Source organism: Camelus dromedarius, chromosome 18 (genome assembly GCF_036321535.1).
Source record: "Camelus dromedarius isolate mCamDro1 chromosome 18, mCamDro1.pat, whole genome shotgun sequence".
Taxonomy (NCBI): Eukaryota; Metazoa; Chordata; class Mammalia; order Artiodactyla; family Camelidae; genus Camelus; species Camelus dromedarius.
This window is the reverse complement of record NC_087453.1, coordinates 5,134,096-5,155,349: the sequence shown is the minus strand read 5'-3', so window position 1 is coordinate 5,155,349 and position 21,254 is coordinate 5,134,096. Positions and strand designations below refer to the sequence as shown.

General features: G+C 44.2%; 1 protein-coding gene across 3 annotated transcripts in view; it reads left to right on the top strand.

Annotated features, from left to right (window-relative positions):
* The first annotated feature begins 3,924 nt into the window (after window positions 1–3,924).
* Window positions 3,925–21,254, top strand: part of CASS4 (Cas scaffold protein family member 4) — a 34,671-nt gene continuing 17,341 nt past the window's right edge. The window contains exon 1 of one of the 3 annotated variants that reach the window (XM_031433576.2): window positions 3,925–4,212. In XM_031433576.2, the coding sequence (XP_031289436.2) occupies window positions 4,177–4,212 (36 nt within the window). In that variant the 5' untranslated portion in view covers window positions 3,925–4,176. The other 2 variants (XM_064496975.1, XM_031433577.2) reach the window with 2 other exon arrangements.

The following is a 21,254-nucleotide window of genomic DNA, read 5'->3' as shown; positions in this document are numbered from 1 at the left end:
CAGGAGCCAGCACCAATTCTCTACAGGAAGAACACGCCTCAACACCAGACCTCAATTGTTCGCTTCTAGGGAAAACACTAAGAACCACATGTTCACAAGTGAGTGTACGGAACAGCCCCCATGATGAGAAACAAGAGTCAGGCTCAGTGGGATTATCAGATGCACAATATGTATATAGAATACGTTTGAAAAGCTAAATCAGTAGCTAAAATGGGACCAGGGATCAAGACTTCAGAAGTAACCAAGCAGGTATGAGCAACAACAACAAAGGTTTAGAAAACAGTCCACATTTCTGTAGCTTTCCGTACCTCATGCTTTTGCCCTTTTTCTGGAGGTTAACCTCTGCCTTCCTACAACTTTGGTGGGTGTTTTCATCTATGAAGCCCCTTTCCCAGTCATTTTCTGGACAATTGACTCTTCCCTTCCAAGCTGCTCACCCCACAATGACTACCGGCCGGTGGCATCATTTTCTGCCCGGTTTTTCTTATTCTCCCCGTTAACGTTCAGCTGTTCCCTCCAGCTCTGTGCCCCCTCTCCACCGCCACGTTTTTGGTTTTTTTTTTCCCGTCTTGTTCCGAATCTTTTTCCCTCTCAACCTCGGGATCAAAATCCAGGCTATTAAGCTGAGTTGTCACTGATGATTATAGAAGCTGCAGAATCCCTGTCCTCCCCATATCATTCCTGCATCGGGGTATTTGGATGAATTTGTTGGCAATTTATGAAATTCTGTTTTGACCAAAGGAGCTATTTTTGAGTTATCTTCATAAGGTTAAAAGATAATCAGATGATCTTAAAGCAGCACAGTCAGAAATTTCCTGCCAGGCCCTTACTGCTGGGACATTCTGAGTCTGTTGTTCCGCTGTGTTCTAGTAAGTCAGGTACTGAGTACCCAGGGTTTGAATTCTACCGCTTAAGGAACTGGACGGCTGAAAATCCACACGAAAACAGTGTAATACTAAAGCACGCCAAAATGGTTTGGTATACAAAAGCAATCTGCCTTCAGATACGGAAGTGATCAGATAAGATCCACTAGGTTCTGAAAGGAAAATTAATCCAAAGTACTGTTCTAAGTGGCACATTTTTCAAGAGAAGGGTGTGAAATTACCTTAGTAGAGGCTCCCTAACTTGGTTCTCTTGGATTCTAGCTGTTTCAACTTTTCCCCTGCGGGATATTGCGAAAACCACCCAATTTCCTAGAATAATCAACTTGCGATATTTGCGTACGTAAAAGACTCACTTGCCTTAAGAAGTAAATATAAATGAATTGCAGCAAAATGTCTACACCCTTTCATTCAGATAAAATCATAGCAGGATTAGATAGATGAGAAGTCAAGCCCCTTATTCACAAAATACTATAGTAAATATGTAGGGGTGAGTATTTCATTTCAGGGCCAAATCCTGTAACTTTTGTGTCTTGTGTTTTGGTTTTGGTTGTTTTCCTTTAAAAAAAAAAATGCAAATTACAGCATTCTAATCTGTATTGGGACCTTCAAGGTCAGCCCTTCCGGAGTGGTCTGGAGTTTGCCAAGGCGATGGAAAATGTCAAACTTGAGTTGGTGGGAGGTTTCTCTGTTTTCTTTTCCAAGAGATTTGGGTTCAGATTCTCTCTCTGTTCAGCACTGTGTGATCTTGAGCAAGTTTGTCCACCCTTTCTTTTTACTTTTTTTTAAGTGTACACGAAAGTCCATGATACAGTAGAAACCATGGTTGCCGGGGGCTGGGGAGAGGGGAGCAAGGAGTGATGGCTGATGGGCACACTGGGGTGATGAAAACGTTCTGGAATTAGTGGTGATGGTTGAACAGCTCTGAATATACTAAAAAAAACACTGAATTGTACCCTTTAAAAGGCTGAGTTTTGTGGTATGTGAATTATATCTTAAAGCTGGTTTTTTTTTAATGCAGTATCAACAGTACAATACCATGAATCCCTGTGGACCCTTTACTCAGACTCTTCAATTTCCAACTCACACCCAATATTGATCTATCTATACTTCTATCTACTACCCCCTTTCTTGAGTTATTTTGAAGTGAATCTCAAATTTTGTCTGTAAATATTTCAGTATCTATCTCTCAGAGGTAAGGACTTTTAAAACACAGCCATAACATCATTACACCTCAATATAATGGAATCTATGGATGCACGGAATTTAGGTTTAATAGATTCCTACTCTGGAAACATAAGCCTCAGCCTTAGCTCCACAGTACTTGCATCTTCCTCTTCTGAGATGCTCCATGGCTCTTGGCCACCAGCATAGAGGAACTGTTGGAGCCAGAAGAAAGCAGGAGAGGAGAGCTGCACCCAAGAGAAACGTCCTGGTCCACATTTAACAACAGGGAAGTCACCTGCTATTTTGCAGTGGCCTTTGCCTCGCAGATGTTGCTGGTTGTACGCACTGCAGGAATACCACCTTAACAATTGGTCTCATCTGTAAAGGCTAACAGGATAAAATACCTCTGCTAGTCCAGGCTCTGTACTGGCCTGCCTCTGCTTCTCATACTTTGCCTTCCTCCTGAAGCTTTCCCTAAATTATTCCCCCTCCCACATCTCCATCTTCCTCTTTCCGGATCTCCAGTTTGAACTCATCAGTAAGTCGGTTTATGTTCACTCTGTGGGGTTGCTGTTCCCTCCCTGTTATCTGTTCCCATCTGCAACACATCCATGACTTGGCCCCAGGGAAGTTAACTTCTAACAATGATGACAATTTAAAATATGGATGGTCTCGGCCAGAAACAAGTTATTTCCAATCTGTAAATCCTTCCTGGTTCTCAGACGTAGGGGCTACACACAGGACAACCAGCAGACAAGGCAGTAAGTGTAATTACAGGAAGGGCGCAATGAAAGAGATAGCTCCTTGGAGATGGAACTTGAGTCCGGCTAGGGAGGGATGGGTACCAGTTTGTTTACATGAAATAAAAATGCAAACCTCCTGGAGATTGTTATACTAAGTGAAGTCAGCCAGAAAGAGAGAAAAATACCATATGATATGACTTATATGTGGAACGTTAAAAAAAAAAAAAGAACTTATTTACAAAACAGAGACAGATTCACATAGAAAACAAACTTACGGTTACCGGGGGAAATGGGATGGGAAGAGACAAATTGGGAGTTCACGATTTGCAGATACTAACTACTATATACAAAAGAGATCACAAGGTCCTACTGTATAGCACAAGGAACTATATTTAATACCTTGTAATGGGCTATAATGAAAAAGAATATGAAAAGGAATATATATATATATATATATAAATGAATCACTCTGCTGTACGCCAGAATTTAATACAACATTGTAAATTGACTCTACTTTAATTTGAAAAAAAAGCGAATGTAACCTAGGTCCTTCCTGGATGTTCAATCGGAATTTAGGGAAAGTGGAAAGACTTAACAAGTCACACTGAACTGCATGAGCTAGTGTGGTTTCAAGTACAGACAGTGGGGCGGTAAGATTTGAGAGTTAATCTAATTGTATCAGTAAGTGCTCAGCAGAGCCCTGGTGCAGAGTCAGCACAGAAAAAATGTTCATTGTTAAGTGTTGTGAGCAAAAACCAGGGGGTGGGATGGGGGTCAGAGCAGAGGGAAGTGTGCGCCAGGTGCAGAAAGATGTGGTGGGGCAAGGTCCCTCAGGAACCCTCTTGACCTGTTCTCTCTGGCTGTTGCAGGGCAAGTCTCAGGGCGCAGGAAGGAAGAAGCGACGACCGCTATCGGAAGTTTGGCCTGACAGCCTCTAATCAGGGAAATGAGCTTGGTCTGTCCAGTGGGAGTTGTTCCAAGACGTTCAAGGGATGAGAATGCCGTGCATTCATGCACTCGGCTTTTCAAAGTAGGAACTTCATCCCGTAAAGCAGAAGAGTTTTTTTTTTCCTTCTTCTTTTGCGGTTTCTCATAGCAAAGTGTGACTATTTCTACTTCTAGACAAAGTGAGACACCAGGCATTGAGGAGTGAGTGTGGCCTGAATTTCTGGTCTCCCCTCCTTCACCTCTTTTCTTTTACTCTCGTTCTTTCTAGAAAGTTTGCCTGCCGGGAGAATCATTTTGAGAATTTCCTGTGCTGTCAGACAGCTCCATAGAATTCGGTTTCTGAGAACCAGACAGAGGCATGCAGTGACATTGCGTAACCGCCTCTGAAGCCGAGATATCAGCCCTGGAGCTCAAAGGAGCCGTCTCACAGCAGCAGCATGAAAGGAGCAAGCGTCACGGATGGTGCGCCCAAGGTGAGTGAGGGGGCTGTCTGCACGGGCAGGACACAGAACCATCTGTTTACCTGTTTGGTTAAGGACAGCAACCGATTTCAGTGCTGAGTTTCTGATGAAGTCAAAGATGAGTACTAGTAACATGTCAGTTTGAGAGGGGAAAGTTTCATGTGAGTTTCAGTGCAGAAAATACAGGTGCTATAAAGCTCCTTGCCAGTTTGACTCGGAGATGGTTGTAATGACTTTCTAACAAAAACCAGTCGCATGGTTGATAACACAGCCCATCCCTTTGTGTCTGTTCACCTTCTAACAAACTTCTGAGCAAGACAGGAGTCTCTGCCCAGCCCTGAGTCCACAGTGAGCCTTCACATTAAGCTCTGTATTGATATTCGAGTGGACTTCCAAGTCTATGACATGAATCAAAAAGGATTTGCTATTTAAGTGGAAATGGCTGCTAAAAAAAATTACTCAGACCCAAGGAAAGTGAAGGTCAGGGTTATCTTGCTACACCTTTTTAAAATTTTAAGCAGAACAGGAAAAAGAAATGAAACAATTATGAAATGAGGAGCTTGCTTATATGAATTAAATATGTTATTAATAATAATAATAATAAATAATAATAGGTGTCACTAGTGGAATTTATGGCTGAATAACCCACAACAGCCTCTATTATGTAGATTGTGTGTAAATATCTTAGCTACCCTAGAATTTTGTACCCATGTATTTTCTTTGAAATTTTTAAACCATTGGAAAATGGGAAAAAAAGTAACTCAGTAAAACCTGTGCTTATCCTTTACCTAGATTCACCAGTTCCTGGCACTTTGTCACATTTATGTGCATCTATTTGTATATATTTAGACACAGGCTACATTCACATTTTCCAAAAATCCAAAGATATCTGAAAGCTTTTTTGGCTGTTATTATTTCTTTGTGTGTGTGTGTGTGTTTATTTTTTCCAACCCAGGACTCATTCAAGGATCACAGATTCTGTTTGTTAGGTCTCTGTTGTGCTGAATCTAGAACAATCCACTACTTTTTATTTATTTCATTACACTGACGTTTTCTATGAATATTCAGATTTTTTATGATTTAGACTTCTTTTTATTTATGTGCCACTTATTCTGCCTAATTTCTATAGCACTTTACAATGTGTAAGTAACATGTATATGTGCGTATAACATATATTTGGTATTCCCAGCATCCCCATGAAATTCTATTATCAGTATTACACAGGTAGTAATGGCTGACACTTTGGCCGACTGTCCATCCGCCAGGCCCGGGGATGGGTGCTCTACTTGCTTTGCCTCCTGTCATCCTCACAACATCTCCACAAGGTAGATGTGTTACTCTTGTCCCCATTTTACAGATGAGGAAAGTAGGCTGCATTGACTTGCCAAGGTCGTTCGCTAGTAAGTGGAATGCCAGGAGTCAGACCCAGGCCGACTGGCCCGGAGCCCCAGCTCTTAACCAGATCGCTTCACTGTATTCTCCTCCCTGGGCCAGAGGTCAGCACTCTTTTCATAAAAAGCCAAATAGTATTTTACGCTTTGTGGGCCACCTATGATCCCTGGTGCATATTCTTTTTTTTTTTTAACAACTCTTTAAAAATATAAAATCATTCTTAACTCTTGGGTTGGTCGTGTGGAAGACACCCCAGCTCACACAGATGGCGCCACCCAGGGTGTGGAAGACACCCCAGCCCACACAGATGGTGCCACCCAGGCACGGCAGCACCAGAGCGAGAGCCCAGGTCTTCCACGCCCAGGCCGGGGCAGCCCCCGTGCACGAATTCCTGAGCATCCCTACAGAGTAGCCAAGGCACATATAGAATAATACACTTTTTCAAAGATTTTACAAGAACAGTAGCGGTAATTGAACAACTGTTGAGACCCTTGTCTTTCACAATGAACAGTACATATTCGAGTTCTACCTCTTTTAGCACCATTGATCTACCCTGTTATTGTTAATGCCTACATTGTTGTGTAAGTGATTTTTAATAAATGGTAACACCATGCTTGAAGGGGTCAGACCACGTGGGTGGTTCTCAGCGATGTTGCATTTGCCTTTAAAGCAATGCTGACTTTCACTCAGGGGCACCCAGACACCTCTTGTGCCCTGAAGTCAGCCTGTGTACGTCAGGTGGTGCACAGCCACCACCCTCTCAAGCTGTTCCTGGGTGTTGCTGCCCAACAACCAAAGGATTCCTTGTCAGTAGAATTTCACCTTTGTGCACAGCAGATTTTGCATAATTGTCTGACTTTTATTAGGTTTTCCCTAACTGTCCTATACAACAAAGAAAAAACTGAAAAATAAACATGATAATATCAGCGATAGGAAAGGCTGGCCTCAAACGGTGCAGTTGCAACAAAGGTAGAAACCATTATGCGTGGCCAAAGTGGTAAATCCAACATCTCGTTCGCTGGCTCATTGGACTGTAGCTCACTGACTCCATATTCAACTCCATTCAAGAAATGCCAGAAAATTAGGTCTAAAAGACACGGTGGTTTTATTATAGGTAAGTCCTTGCTTTGGATTTTTGGCAGTTTCAAAAGTGCCTTATTTATGAGAAAGAGTTAGCCTGTGCTTTAGTGATTCAGTCCTGTTGGTTGCAAATTGTGTTTACTTCTGAGTGTGTGTGTGTGTATACGGGTCCACACCATCAGAGAGGACACTGAAAACAGCATCTTTGTCACAGACGTTTTTCCTCCCTGCAGTAAATGTCCTGGGATTGAAAGAGGAATCCTGGGTCAAATGAAGCATGGTGTTTGCTTTCCACCACTCTCTGAGAATTTCTGAAATTTGAAAACCTATTTGCCATAGTATTTTCTCCATGATCTATACTTTCTCTCTTTTACAAACAGGGCTGTAGGCTGTGTGCTCACTGGGTATTCTGAAGAGAGTTTCCAAACAAGTGTCTTCACTGTGTTACTGAAGGTTAGATGGTCCAGAGAACTAACCGAGATCATATTTATGTTTTGAGAACATTTAAACATTCTGAAATGTTCTTAACATTTCAGATTCAGCTTCAATTAAAAAGCAAATATCCTTTGTGGGGAGGGTGTAGCTCAGTGGTAAAGTGGTAAAGAGCGTGCTTAGCATATATAAGGTCCTGGGTTCAATCCCCAGTACATCCACCTGAGAAAAAAAAAGCAAATATTGTTTGGTTTGCTTTCATCTCAACTCTGAGTAGAATGGTTCTAGATTCACTCAAGAGAGGATCTAGGTGAAGACAGAATTTAAAAAAAAAAGCAAAAAACAAAATAAAACACCACTGCTTCCGGGGTTGGTTTAGACACTGACCGGCTGCAGGAGTATCAGATGTGTCTGTCACTGAGAGACTCACCTACAGGAACACTCAGTGAGGCTTCGTTTCTGAGTGGGGAGCAATTTCAAGCTCTCACTGTACCTTTAGAAGTTCTGATGGGGCAGGCAAGACACTTTAAACTCAGTCTTTGTCGAAGAAAGTGTCATGTGCAGAGAAGTCACCATGGCCCGCACCTGATCCCATTCCCATGGGCTCCCTACGTCAGATCCTCCCCTTTGTCCCCTACTGTTCCTGGCCTTGGAGTGCTCCTAGCTCCCTGTGGCTCGGTCACTGGGTCCTTCTCCCCAGCATCTCTCCCACTCCGCGGCCTCTCGGACCACCCTGTCTAAATCGCCCCCCTTTCCACACCCACCCCATCATTCTCATCCTCACTTATCAGGACTAGAAACTATCTTTCTTCGTTTCCCTCTCTGGAAAGTCAGCTCCCTGCTCCATGAGGGACGGACCTGGGCTTTCTTATCCAGGGCTGCATCTCTAGTGCCTGCAGCAGAGTCTGCACATAGTAGGAGTTCAATCAGCGCTTCGCTGGTGTGTGTGAGTGAATGGGAGGTTACCGGAGTGCAGACAGAGATCTTGCAACACAGTCTGAGGTCAGGAATGGTACTTCCTGGTTGTCAGATGTCTGGGAACAAAGGTCGCATCTGACTCTCAGCTCTTCTAACCTGTACCTGGCCCCAGCTTGACCCAACACTCAGCCTAGACACTTGAGAATTGCACCCTTCCTTCTCCTGTGCTCAGATGTTGCCTTAGACCTGAGCCTTTGCAATTGAAGTCAGGGCCACAAGGACCTGTGGTCTCCCTCTGACCTTGTCAGGCAGGTTCATCCCTTCAACCACCTCACAAGGCAAAACAGGCAGACAAAGCTCCTTGCTCAGAAACGCAACTCCCTCTCCACCGTCTAGCCTTTCACCCAACACATCGTTATGGGGCCCTGGGAGCTTGGGGGATTAACACAGAGCCGATATTCCAGCGGGGTCAGAAAGTCAGTCCATGAGTAAGTGGACCCCGTGGAGAAAACCGAACAGGGTACCAGAAAGAGGTAATGGACAGAAAGGGCCTCTCTGGAAACCGGATGGTGGGAACAGCAGATGCAAAGGCAGGAATGAATTCAGCGGAGCAGAGACTGTGAAAAGCCCAGTGGGACGGAAGCAGAGCTAACAGGGAGAGAAAGTGGTCGGAAGGGAGATCTGAGGGGCGAGCAGGGTCTGGTTCACTTTGTGCCTCGTCGGCCCTGCAAGCACGTCAAAGCGCATTCTAACTGCAGAGGAAGCCACGGCCTATTGGTCGCAGGAGATCAGACGCGGTCTGATGTACGTTTCTCACTCAGGCTGCTGTGCAGCATAGGGACAGTCGGTAGGAAAGAGCAGCAGCAGGGAGGTGGGTCGGGGGCAAAGCAGGCGGCTGCGTTTTCCGTTTTGGATGGTACCGCGCTGCTCTCAGTGGACGGGGAGAAAAATCGCTTGCTCTGCCTCTTGAAAAAAATAAAACGTTTAGTGTTTGAGACTGTCAGGAGACCTGAGCAGAAAGAATAAATAAAGGTGTAAATAGCTTTTAATGAACCACCTGTGCTATGTACTGAAAAAAAAAAAACTATTTTCCACCAACTTTATTCCCATTTTCTGTTGAGATAATCTACTTTTCATCCATTCCGTGAATATTGAGCCAGGCAGTTCCCTAAATGTCACAGAGGATGAAAGTGCCTAGTCCTCTTTTTCAATATTTAATAAATTGTCATTAGCATTAAAAATTCATTACGGGTGGGGGGAAGCTAGCTCAGTGGTAGAGCACATGCCTAGCATGTACGAGGTCCTGGGTTCAGTCCCCGGCACCTCCATTAAAAACAAACAAACAAACAAGCAAACAAACCTAATCACATATCCTCCACCAAAATAAAATAAAAGAAAAAAGAAAAAATTTTAAAGACCCACTACATTGTATTAGTCTTTCCCATTTGATAACCTTTATTCTCTTAAACATAGTATTTGCCATAGAGCTCACTTGAAAAAAAAAAAAAAAAAAACAGCAAAGCAGAACACCATGACTTACCCCGAAAGTTAAAAAAGTCCGCTACAAGACAATTCAAAGGAAAGTGGCCTGCATGATAATGGAAATGGGGAAGCAGCTATAGAAACGTGGTGTGGTCATTTTGGAACTGTGATGACTAAGGCAGGAAATGACAAGAGCCTGGAGGGGAAATAACTTCAAAGGAGGAAGGTGGGAGGCTGGCTTAAAAAAAAAAAAAAAATATATATATATATATATGCGCTATAAGGGATATTTGAATACTCCAACACGAGTTGCAAAAAGGGGAAGTAAATATTTTAGGAACCATTTCCAAACGTATTGCTCATAATCTGTTTGTTTATTGGAATGGAGGAGGATGCGTGTGTACACAGCGAGAACAGAGTTAGTACCCGGAATGCAGGGTGCTCCTGTGCCTGGGGCGGCATCTCCCTGCTCTCTGCGTGGAGCTTTGCTGGCTCTTAAAACTCCTCTAGGAAATGTTATTCATGGGCAAGTCTGGGCAACTCTGGGCAGCCCACTCACTCCGGACAGCATTTCTCCATGAGTTTTCTAAATGAGTGAATCTGTTGTTCTTTTTCTTTAAACTCTTGCTTCTCCTTAGCTCAAGAGCACGTTTTGTTTGTTACACATTTGTCACAGGCAGCCTGTCATTTGGGGGTGGGGGGACAGGGTGGAGAACTGGGGTAAGAAAGCAGTAGGGTGCCTCTCCCTTGGAGATGTTTGCCATCTGGTTAACAACAAGTAAAAAGCGCTTGTGGAATGTTCGACTTGGTTCAGAATTTAAACTGGCAGGAGGCTGAATGAGTCAGTTACCAACAGCAAGAACTTCAAGTTGCTTCTGTCCTGGGATGTTTTCCAAAGTGAGGGGATCAGCAGCCCTTAAGAATCAACAGGGACAGTTACGGACCGTGTTCTCTGTAACCTCCCTGTGGTACCTCGTGTAAGGCTTGCGATGGGTTTAATCTGTGGCCATTATTGACAACAAAATGAATGTACCCAGTGAACTGGAAAAAATTCTTACCAAGAGAATGAGAGAAGGGCTTAAAGAATAGGGTGGGTCATTTGTTTTTTTTTTTTTAACATCCCTAAAATTCACCCTGGGAAATGGAGAATTTGGTGAACAAGCATGAACCTTCACTCATTTCTCTGTGATCTATTAAACAGCTTGGACCAGCTTTGAATTCCTCCTCATCAATCAGATGGAAAACTCACGCCCTACAGGGACCTTGACCTCACTTATACAAGATGATTTTAGGTGCGGTACACAGACAGGACTTTTTTTCACTTTAGTGCATATTTTCATGTGCACCGGAAAAACCTAAACCTGGCTCATCAACTTGTAATTTCATAGGTCATATTACTTAGGGAGAGTTTTTTTTAAATTGGCTTCATTCAATATTTTACTTTCAGTTAAAACGTATACAGACAGCACACGGATATGACAGGAGGCATGCAGTTAATAGACATGTGAAGTTTAAGAAGCACAGTCTTAGACAAAACTGTCTCCTAACTGGCGTTGGTATAATTGCTTATGACCAATCAAAGAACATGAAACACTTCTTTTCATCGCCATGTCTTTTGTCCCCTTTACCCTTCAAAACAAGAAAAAAGGAAGGAAGGAAAAGATATGAGAAAGGAAAAGACCCTACCTGTCATTTTCTTTAATCCCTCTCCTGGCTCTCAGGAAGCAGGAGAGAAGAGTAAGAAAAGAAAAAGTGCACAGCTGGAGGGAGCCAGACACTTGGGGATGTGGATGCTGAGGCCCTCCTCCCTCTGTGAGTTTCTCCCAAGACAGGGCTGAGTCCTCAACCACTCACCTTGGCCCGACATTGCTCTCAATTCCTCTTTCCCCCAAACCAAGTATCCTAAGAATTCAGGGACTTGTCACTAGCAAAGAGTGGACTTGAAGGTGGAGAGCAGGGGTTGAGGGACAGATGAAAAAAATCTGCTGGGTCTCTAGGGCATTACAAGCTGCAGAATACAGTTTGGTATAACATGGACCCATCTTGGGCCACTTCCAAAAACAAAAAAATCAATTACTTAGAAGATCTGGGAGATCTTTATTGTTGCATCATTTCAATCCTGAGCTTAGACCAAGAGAACCGGCTCACCTCGTCCCACAGCCCACGTTGTCAGACATACAGTAGGTGCTTGATAAATGCTTGTCAAATCAATGAAGCAGGAAAAGTGAACTTTAGCAAGATTCCCATGAATCAGGGAAGTATATTCAAATGACTTGATCTGGTTAAAACCCAAACCTATTGGAAAAACACAGTAATCAGGCATCAGGGAAGCAAATGTTTCTCTTCCATTGGGTAGCTTTGGAATTTTTCTCTGGCCACAGCCTCTTCCTCAAAGTCTCACTAGTAGGCAGGGCCTTCTGCGGCTACCAAAGTCTCTGTAAGAAAGGCCTTTTCCTCTGAACCATCAGGAAGAATTCACAGCTGGAGGGATCAGGGTTCAACGTTATCATGGAGAAATCAGTTAAGGTTTGTGCTGTGTTCACAGACTATGCCATCGTCAGGCTCACTTTTAGAGGTGTTGGGAAAACAAGGAATCCCTCTTTTGTTTAAGTTTTTCTTTTTCTCTCATATCCTTTCTCATTTCCAAGTTCACCTGGTTTATTCACTTCTCAGTCCCCAGTGCCTACAGATAAGCCCGCCAACCATGGCTGTTTGCATTCAGATGGGTGGGAGGGAACCATTGTATTATGCAACCGGCCCCAACCTTTCCCAGCCCTGGCTGTTGGTTTCAGCCCGGATCTCCAGGCAAGAACAGCTGCAGAAAGAGCACTGGTCAGGCACAAGGGTTTTAGACCCCAAACCTCATGGCATTCCAGCACCAACTATTACAGGAGGATTTCCCTTCCAAAGTGATTTCTGCCGGTGTTTCCCAGGATATGGACTAATCACCTTTAAAAATAATTTCTTTAGAGGATCAAGATGAAGGTGACTGTGAGTATCTGAGTTTCTCTCTTTTGGCATCATTTCCTGTAAACTGTTGATTGCTTAGGACTCGGAGTTAGCTGTGTAAAGGGCCCATGACTCGTTATTTCAATTTTTTCCCCTAAGTTGAGGAAGTAGGTAATGATGCTTCCCAAATAACGATCCCACCAGGGGAAATTACTGACAGTTGTTCTCTGTCCCAGGTTTTGAAACAAAAAAGAGAGAATTTACATTTTGTTTAGAAAGCTAATATTTGGGGAGGGGATAGCTCAGTGGTATGTGCTTAGCGTGCACAAGGTCCTGGGTTCAATCCTCAGTATCTCCATTGAAAATAAGTAAGTAAATAAAACTGATTCTCCCCCCAAGAAATAAAATTTAAAAATAATAAAAACATTTTAAAAAGAAAGAAAATGTAAAAAAAAAAAAGAAAGAAAGCTAATATTCTACTTAGTTAAGTTTTTTTTTTTTTAAGCTTAAAAAAAAAGTGACTTTATAAAAGTAATTGGGAAAAGAGAGTTTCAGTATCTCAGTCAAATGACTTCAGGTCACTTTCTACACATTCTGGAGCCTTTCAATCCAGAACTTTTCAACTTTCTCAAAAGCGGAGCTGACACTGAAAGTCGGTTATTTTCCTAACCTATCTGGCAAATCAGTATTAACCACAGAAAAGACAGCAGTTTTCCCTCAGCACCTCTCATTTAACTACTTTGCTAAGTTTAAAAAAAAAAGAGCTCCAAGAGAAACAACTCTTCTTTACGTTGTGGGGTGATGCAAGAAGCTACGTAGCTGTCACCTCATTTTAAGAAAAAAATTCTAAATATTTCTGAGAATGAAATGCAGCTCATTGAAGCCGAGCTGTCTCAATAGCTCCGCACACAAATTCTCTCACCCCATGAGGCATGACACGTTAAAAGGAAATAATTTAATACAGTTGCAAACCTCAGGGCAAATTCTGGTGGTGAAATGCACCATTTTTCTATGTTAAGTGACTCTCGGTTCCCGAGAACTTGCAGAATTTTATTTTTCGATGTAAACGTGGCGATGGAAAAATACTGAAATTCATAAGAGAAAAGAAAGGTTAGGATAACTTAGAGAAGAGAAAGAGGAGGTGGCCTGGTGGCCTGGTGTTCCCATCTCAGATGCAGACCTCCTAACATGACTCCAAGTGGAAGGAAATTAGCAAACGGCTATCCAGCGCCTTCCCGGGTGTAACACGCATGTAACACGCAGCTGTGGAGTCCAGGGGCTGCTCATCCTGATTCCTGGTCTTGCGTGCGAACAGTCCCCTTGTGGGAGGCCCTCCCGTCTGGCCCAGGTGTCCGAGCACTTCTCTTTGGTTAATTATAAGAACTTAGTATTAGCTGAGACACACTGGTGTGTGAGAAGTCTGCATGGTTACATGAGGGTTACACGAGGGTTACGATGTGGGGCTCCTTCTCAGATCGTCTTTGCTGTGACTCCTTTAAAAAACGTCCACCCCCTCTCATCCTCCAGAGTTTACCTCCCAGAATGTCCTCACCCCTCCACATCTCTCACAAAATAAGTGTCATGTGGATACTTTGTTTCTTCCTCGCTGTTGTCCTTCTTCCTCTGTCCTTCTTCCCTTTTTGGAGAATGTGGGTGGGAAAAATGGAGGTGGTGAGGGGATTTTTCTTACACTCTTGGAAACTTTCTTTCTCTCCCTACCCTCCCCACCCCCAGCCTTTTTTTTTTTTTTTAACACAATGTGCTTTAAAATACGATGGAAAATAAACATTCACAAGCCAACAGATAGCACCCTTCTCTCCACTTTGATCTTCCTAAGCCTATCTGTGTATTTACATAATACAAAGTACTTCCAAGTCCACTGAAGGGGAGACCGTTGCCTGTAAAGACGATCAAAGAGCTTTCTCCATTCCGCATTTCCTCCTAATGTTCTGAGTCTGGGCTCAGGCACCTTACAAAGATGTACAAGAGAATATTTCACTTGATCTCAAAACCTCCCCCATCCAAGGAAAGCCTTCATGAACTTCAGGGATTCACATTGCCCATACATCAAAGGATCTGAAAGATTCACAGTGTATGCCTCAAAAAAAAAAAAAAATTGTGGCCTTCAGAGGGGAGGTATGAACCCTTCCATCACCTCCCCCTAAAAGTAACTAAGAATTCTGGGAAGTAAGTCATGGGATCTGTGAGAAGGAAGCTAAAATGCGAAACATGGACGCTTTTCAAAGAAGGATTTTAGAAGGAGAAAAATGCCCATCTTGTTAATGGGGTTCCATGACGTTGTACAGAGCAGGTGCCCAGCGACCACTTGCTGCTCAGAGTTCCTTCCACATTTACAATCTCTATCTCTTTATGTTTGGGGCACTTACATAATTACTACTTCCTGCTGTGAGCTGGTGACCTCGTTGTATGATTTACCTTCTCAAGGAAAGGATGATTTTCTAGCTCCTTTGATGGAAACCATCTCAGGATCTCCATTTTCCTATCCCCTGGCTAGTAATTCTCTAATTTTGGGAGTACAAGGGTCTGGGAGGCGAGGGTAGCACTTGTGAAAGATAAATTGAGGAGGAAGCAGGATTGGGCTATGATGCTGACCTGACCCTTGGGAAGGGAAAGAGGGAAGTCAGCAGGAGAGGATAGAGAGCCTCAAACTGTGAGTGGCTTGCACTCAGTCTTGGATGACATCACGGGGCACTTCAGAGCAGATTGCCCATTAAAGGGGTCCTGCATTGAGCAGAAATGCTCCAGTACCCACAACTACTAATCTCCGGTTTGCAAAGGAAATGAGGGTGAGGCCTCTAAGACCCAGCAGTGGGCTGGACTCAGCAGCAGAGTACATCATTTGGCCCAACTAGTTATCTTTTAAAATCTGCCTGAACATGCCACAGTCTTCACCACTCCCTAATGTCTTACACCTGGCCCACCTCACTTTTCTATATTTCTTGCCTGGTTTCTGTAATCATATGAGTTTGCTGCTCCTGCCTATAAATGTCCTTAAATCAGCTCCTTCTAAGTTTCCATGTATTTAGCAGATTAGAGTAGGAAACTGACTTAGACCTAAGTCAGACAGACTCAAGTTTGAATTCCCATCCTACTGCCTGCTGCTGCATGACCTTAACCTCTCCTAATTTCAGGCACCATAAAGCTTTAAAATGAGGCCAACACTGCAGATGAGGCCCCCCACCCACCCTGAACATTCAGTTTCTGCTCCTTTACTCTGTCAAGTGAACTGAAGAAAATAAAAATGTAAAGTAAGGCAGAAAGGCAGGCCAGGCTCCTGGAGAGCCAGCACGGGGCAGCCACCGAGGAGCTGTGCCCATTCTCCCGGTCTAGAGAGGGGACTGCCATTCTGGTCATAGGAATAATGAAGAAGCACAAAACAGGAGTTTCAGCAGGTGGCATTTCCACAGGCCCATTAATCTGGTTCTGCTTAGAACTGTAGCTGCTGCCGCTGGCTCTTTCTGTCACTGCAGAAGACAAAGTAAGAGAACCAGATCTCTCTGCATCTTACTTCCCTGGTCCATAGTGCCTCCTCCTCCCTTGTCTGGCAGTTATAATCCTGCTTTTCTTTCAAGATTCACCTCAAGTGTTACATGCAATCCTTCACCAGCTCTTCCCTACAGTTTCCTACAGCCAATCTCCACCCTTATCTGAGCCACAGGTATTTCCCACTTGCACTGGGAAAACTGGCTTTGATGACCTTCTTTGGCTTCACACTGGCTCCATCCAATCCCCTTTCTACCCGCAATCAGATGTAAACATCGATTAATCCAGAAATCAAGCCCTGGGATTTTGTTGACTTCTCTCCAGACAACCTGGTCGTCTTTCAGCTCCCCCAACCCCACATACTTCACACACAGACACACAAATTCACTCCCTCCTTCCCTCCTGCCCTCACATTTCTCTTCCTCTGCCTGGATGATTTCTCCCCCTTTCTTGATCTGGCTAACTTCCACTCACCCCTAGGTTGCAATTTCCATGGCCCCTTTCTCTGGGGAACTTTCCCTAAGCCCTCATCCATCACCACTTCCCAACTGCACTCATAATTTCTCATAACTTTCTGTATTTTCCTTCATCGCACTAGAAACCCTATATTTATTTCTGATTTGGTTGGAATGTGTCTCCTTCACTAGAACGTACGCTGGCGTGAGATCAGGAACTGTTTTGTTCACCGTTCTGTCTCCAGCAGAGCCCCGAGCATGCAGTAGATGCTCAATACAGTCTTGATGAAAGAATGAATGATGAATGAATGAATGAATGAATAGAGCTAGCTAATTACTCCCGTGGCTGGTTGCTGGTTCAGTATCTATTAGCACATTGCACCTGGCCCTTGTGTGAGCATCTTCCAGAAAGGGAGTCTTTTATTCTTTGCCTTTGTTTCCTTAAGCTCTTCCCCTTCTTCCTTCCAAATGCTTATTCGTTTTCCTTTCCCTTTTCCCAGCTATTGTATGAAGATAGAAACTGGTTAAGGTTTCTTCCGTTGTACCTCGAATCTAACTGCCTTTGTGCCCAAATAGAATAAAAATATAAACATATGTCCCCCTTCATCTCTTAAACATCTACACAAACATTTCCAAATTAACACCCAATTCTAGGAGGGAGGGTAAAGCTCAGCAGTAGAGCGTGTGCTTAGCACGCACGAGGTCCTGGGTTCAATCCCCAGCACCTCCATTAAAATAAAAAAACAAACCTAATATCCACCCCCCAAAAAAGTGTTTAAGAAAAAAACACCCTCTTCAAAATAACTTGGGTGTGGCCTCAGCGACAACTGCAATTATTATCAGGATGCTTTGCAGTGGCCCGCAGGTCGAGTCCGTCCGTTGTCTGGAGAGCGCGAGCGCGGTGCCAGGCACGGAGGCGCACGACGCACGTTTGCTGCGGCTGCTGTTCCTTGTTCTCCCCGCACCGCCAGCCTGCCCAGCCCCGCTTGCCCCCAGCTAGATTCTTTCTTCAGCATGTCTAGAGGATCCTCAGTTCCAAGTCCGGCGTGGCTGCACCAGGAGGCGGCGCCCGGCCTTGCGTGCGCACGCGTGGGCAGGGAGGTGACTCGAGGTGCGATCTGAAAGAGGAGTCAGTCATGCAAACGACCTGGCGGAAAAGTGCTCTGGGCAGGAGGAGTAGGGGGAGGGCGCAGGTCCTGCGGTGAAGGAGATGCCCTCCTTAGTGCATCGGAGAAAAGTAAGGAAACAATGCAGCTGGAGGGAAATTCCCAGGAGTAGCGGGCCAGGAGGCGGATCAGGTGGGGCAATCAAGTAGGGAATTTGTTTTGTTCTAAGCGCGGTTCTAAGCAACTGGAAGCTTTAAACTAGAGACCAACACAGTCTGATTTATATATATATACATATAATATCATTCTGGCTGGTGTCTGGGGAATGAATTGCAAGAGGTACAATGATGGATGTGAAGACAACACTTAAGAGTCCAAGTGACCTTGGCAAGTCATTTGCTCTCTCTGACCCTCAGTTTCCTCATCTGTAAAATGAGGAGAAGAAAACCTTCCTCTGAGGCATCTGAGAATTAAGTGGTATAATGACTTCAGAGCACCCAACACAAAATAGTTCCTCATTCAGTAGAGTCCAGTTACCTCCTTTTTCTGGGAGAGGAATTCCCCAAGACTTCTCACATGTGTTTAATTCTTCTTTTATAACACAGATTTTTGATGGTCTTTGTCTTAAAACTGAGACATTAATTGACTTCACAAGGTGTCCAGAAACACCTCTTGCCAATTTCAATGAACTACTATTCTGAAGGGACTCACATCATGGCAACACAGTTAGGACTTCCCTTTGCTGGGAGTTTATATCCTTCAGGGTGGGCTGCTGCTCTGAAGGCTGCGGGCTGTAAGCCATGTCTCCAGAACTAGACAGCCGCTGTCCGTCTTGGACAGCTGTGGGTGCCCACTGGGGTGGAAGATCAGAGAGGCCCATTGTTCTTGGGACAAGCACCCCCGCCTTTCACAATGGGCAAAGCCACCGGCTGAGCTGCTGTCAATCTGGACACTTGTAAGCAGCTGCCATGTAGAAGCAACTGCTCTGTCTGAACATAACACACTTCGTTATTTCTAGACAAAGGCAAGCACACTTCAGATGATGGGCTTTACCTTTTACAACTGTGTTAGATGTATTTCATGGGAATTGTGATGATGGGTTGGAGACTGTGTTTTGTTTTCCCTTTTCTTCCCAGTGTGGACAGTTAAAGTATTATTTTCCAAAAGGCATAATCATGACTCTCATGTGAATATAAAATGAACTCATGTCAAAGACTGATTCATTAATGAGGGAATCAGGAAAAGGTTAAAATTGGGCCCAAGAGCATTTAAGGATCTAGGTATTTGTAGGCAATTCAATACAGGAATATTCGGATATGATTGCCTGGTTAAAGTCCAACAAGGTAATAAACCATAACCTTTCAAGTTATCTTTTCTTACTGAACAGAAGTTACTGGCCTCTTTAACCAAAAAATAATCTACAAGGTAGCAAGTAACTGTACTAAGTCTAGACCTTTAATCAATGCTCTTTATAAGATTCTAAAGCTCTGTTCCCTCTAAATGCTTCATTTCTGCTGGATTCTCCAAGCTGAGCACCCACATTCTTGTGAAACCTGCTCACAGCACATCAAAGGGACAGTACTTGTGTGTGCAGACTAGCCAGGCCTTGAGGCCCATCTTTTGGACATCTCAGGGGTCATTCTTACTGAAGCCATCTAAAAGGGTCGGAGAGCTTCCTTCTTATGCTACTCTAGACAGAAATAGGGGCTCTCATCTTGGTGCTGTGTGTCTCTTTACCTTCCGAAGACTTGAACATGAGGGCATCGCATCACTCGTCCTTATCCATTGGTTAACTTACCAAGTAGCTGATGAGCACATACTGTGTATGGGAGCCTGGGGACACAGTGAGGGCAGATGTGATCCCTGCTCTCCTGGAGCTTATGCTCTGCAGGGAGACAGATGCCAAAAAGATGATTGCCCACTTAATGAGTTATATACAAACGTCCTAAGTCCTGACATGGAAAGGTATTAAGCGAAAAAATGGGGAGGACTAGTTTAGTCTGCAGGAATCTAGGCATCAGGGAATCCTTTTCCAAGGAAGGGATATTTAAGACGTGTCTGGAAGGATGAGTAGAATTTCACGGTGTGAAAAGCTGCTGTTTTGAGAAGAGGGAACAGCATGTGCAAAAAACTCGAGGACCCCAAAAGGTTGGCACCCATGTGTGGCTGGTGAGGAAGTGATGCTGTGAGGCTGGACACGTGGGCAGGAGCAGCATCACCTGGGGCCCTGAAGGTTTGGCAGACTTGGGGCTTCGTCCAAAGGTTGCCGGGGAGCTGTCAAAGGGTCGTAGAGTGAGAAGGGAACACGATCAAAATTCATGTTCCTGAGAACTCCAGCCCTGGGAATAGTGCAGTAAAGGTTGGCTGAACTGTGAAGGAACACATGGCTGACCCCAGGGGATCCCTGTCTGTTGGCTCTGACTCAGCTCTCTGCTTTCTAATTTAATCTCATAAACTCACTCAACCAGACAAGTGAGACCTCATACCATCCCTCTAGCTGAGGGGCTCTAGTTCACTGAGGATGAGAGAGGGCGTCTCCAGGCAGCAACGGCCCTCACCATGCACGTGCCCATAACTCTCCAGGCCCTTTTTCCTTCTTTGAGAAATGAGTTTGTGGCGGAAATGCCACAGGGAGGTGACTCTCCTCCCAACGCAAGTTCTCCACTCTCTGTGGTGTGAAGGCTGCAGCCAGTTCTGTAGTTTGGGGTAGTCTGGGTGTTTCCATGAATGTGTTAAACATTTCAAGTTTTCTTGATAAAGATTTTTAAAACCAGCGTGCCATCTAACAAAAAGCTAATGCACAGGGTAGGTTAGGGGGAAGGAAACAGGCCATCTCATTCTCGGGCAGACTTGGAAATGACTTTGCTGGCGGGCCGTGGGCAGCCCTAATGGTTTCCACCCTGCCGACTTCCTACCTAGAACTGCATCTGTGGAAATAGATTGGGGGAGCTGCAGATAGCGCTGAAGATGATCATTTCAGCATTGTTTGTAATCGCTAAAAACTGGAATTCACTAAAATGTCCCCAAATTAGGAAAGACTAGTCTAGGAACATTGGGAAACATCCATACAATTAAAGAGGTACTGAAGGAAACTATTTATGGACATAGGAAAAAAAGAAAGAAAAAGCAGACTGTAAAATTGTATGTATTATGGGATTGTTGCAGAAAAGCGCTTGACAGCTCAGTGTTACAGCTCAGTTGTGACAGCAACCTGGATCTGGGCTAGAGACCAAGCAGCACTCAGAGAGTTGGAGAACTCAGGTTTATTATGCCACCAGGCCCAGATGAGTTAACACTTCAAGCTCTGGACCGGGTCTGTAAGTTTACACAGGCTTTTATAGGCTGCCAGTTTACACTTTGCAACATCATATGCAAATAAGGTATAACAAAAGTTGACTAATTAGGAACAAGCTTTTTAGAAATGGACCAATCAGGAGTGAAAGAAATAGCCAATCAGGAGTGAGGGAAATGGACCAATCAGGAGTGAGAGAAATAACCAATCAGGAGTGAGCTTCATGCAAATGAAGCACTATAAGTGGACCAATCAGGAGCTCGCTCAAGGAATCAATAGAATTTTAGGAGTAAGTTCCACTTTCCTAGAAGTAAGCCGTTTCAGAGGCAAAAAGTGAGATAAAGCCACTGTGCCAGGGAACTGGATGGTGCTGACAGGAGAGTAGTGGCCCTGCCTGTGGGTCCTGCTGGTCTTTTTTTATGGGGCTTCCCATTTTTATGGGGC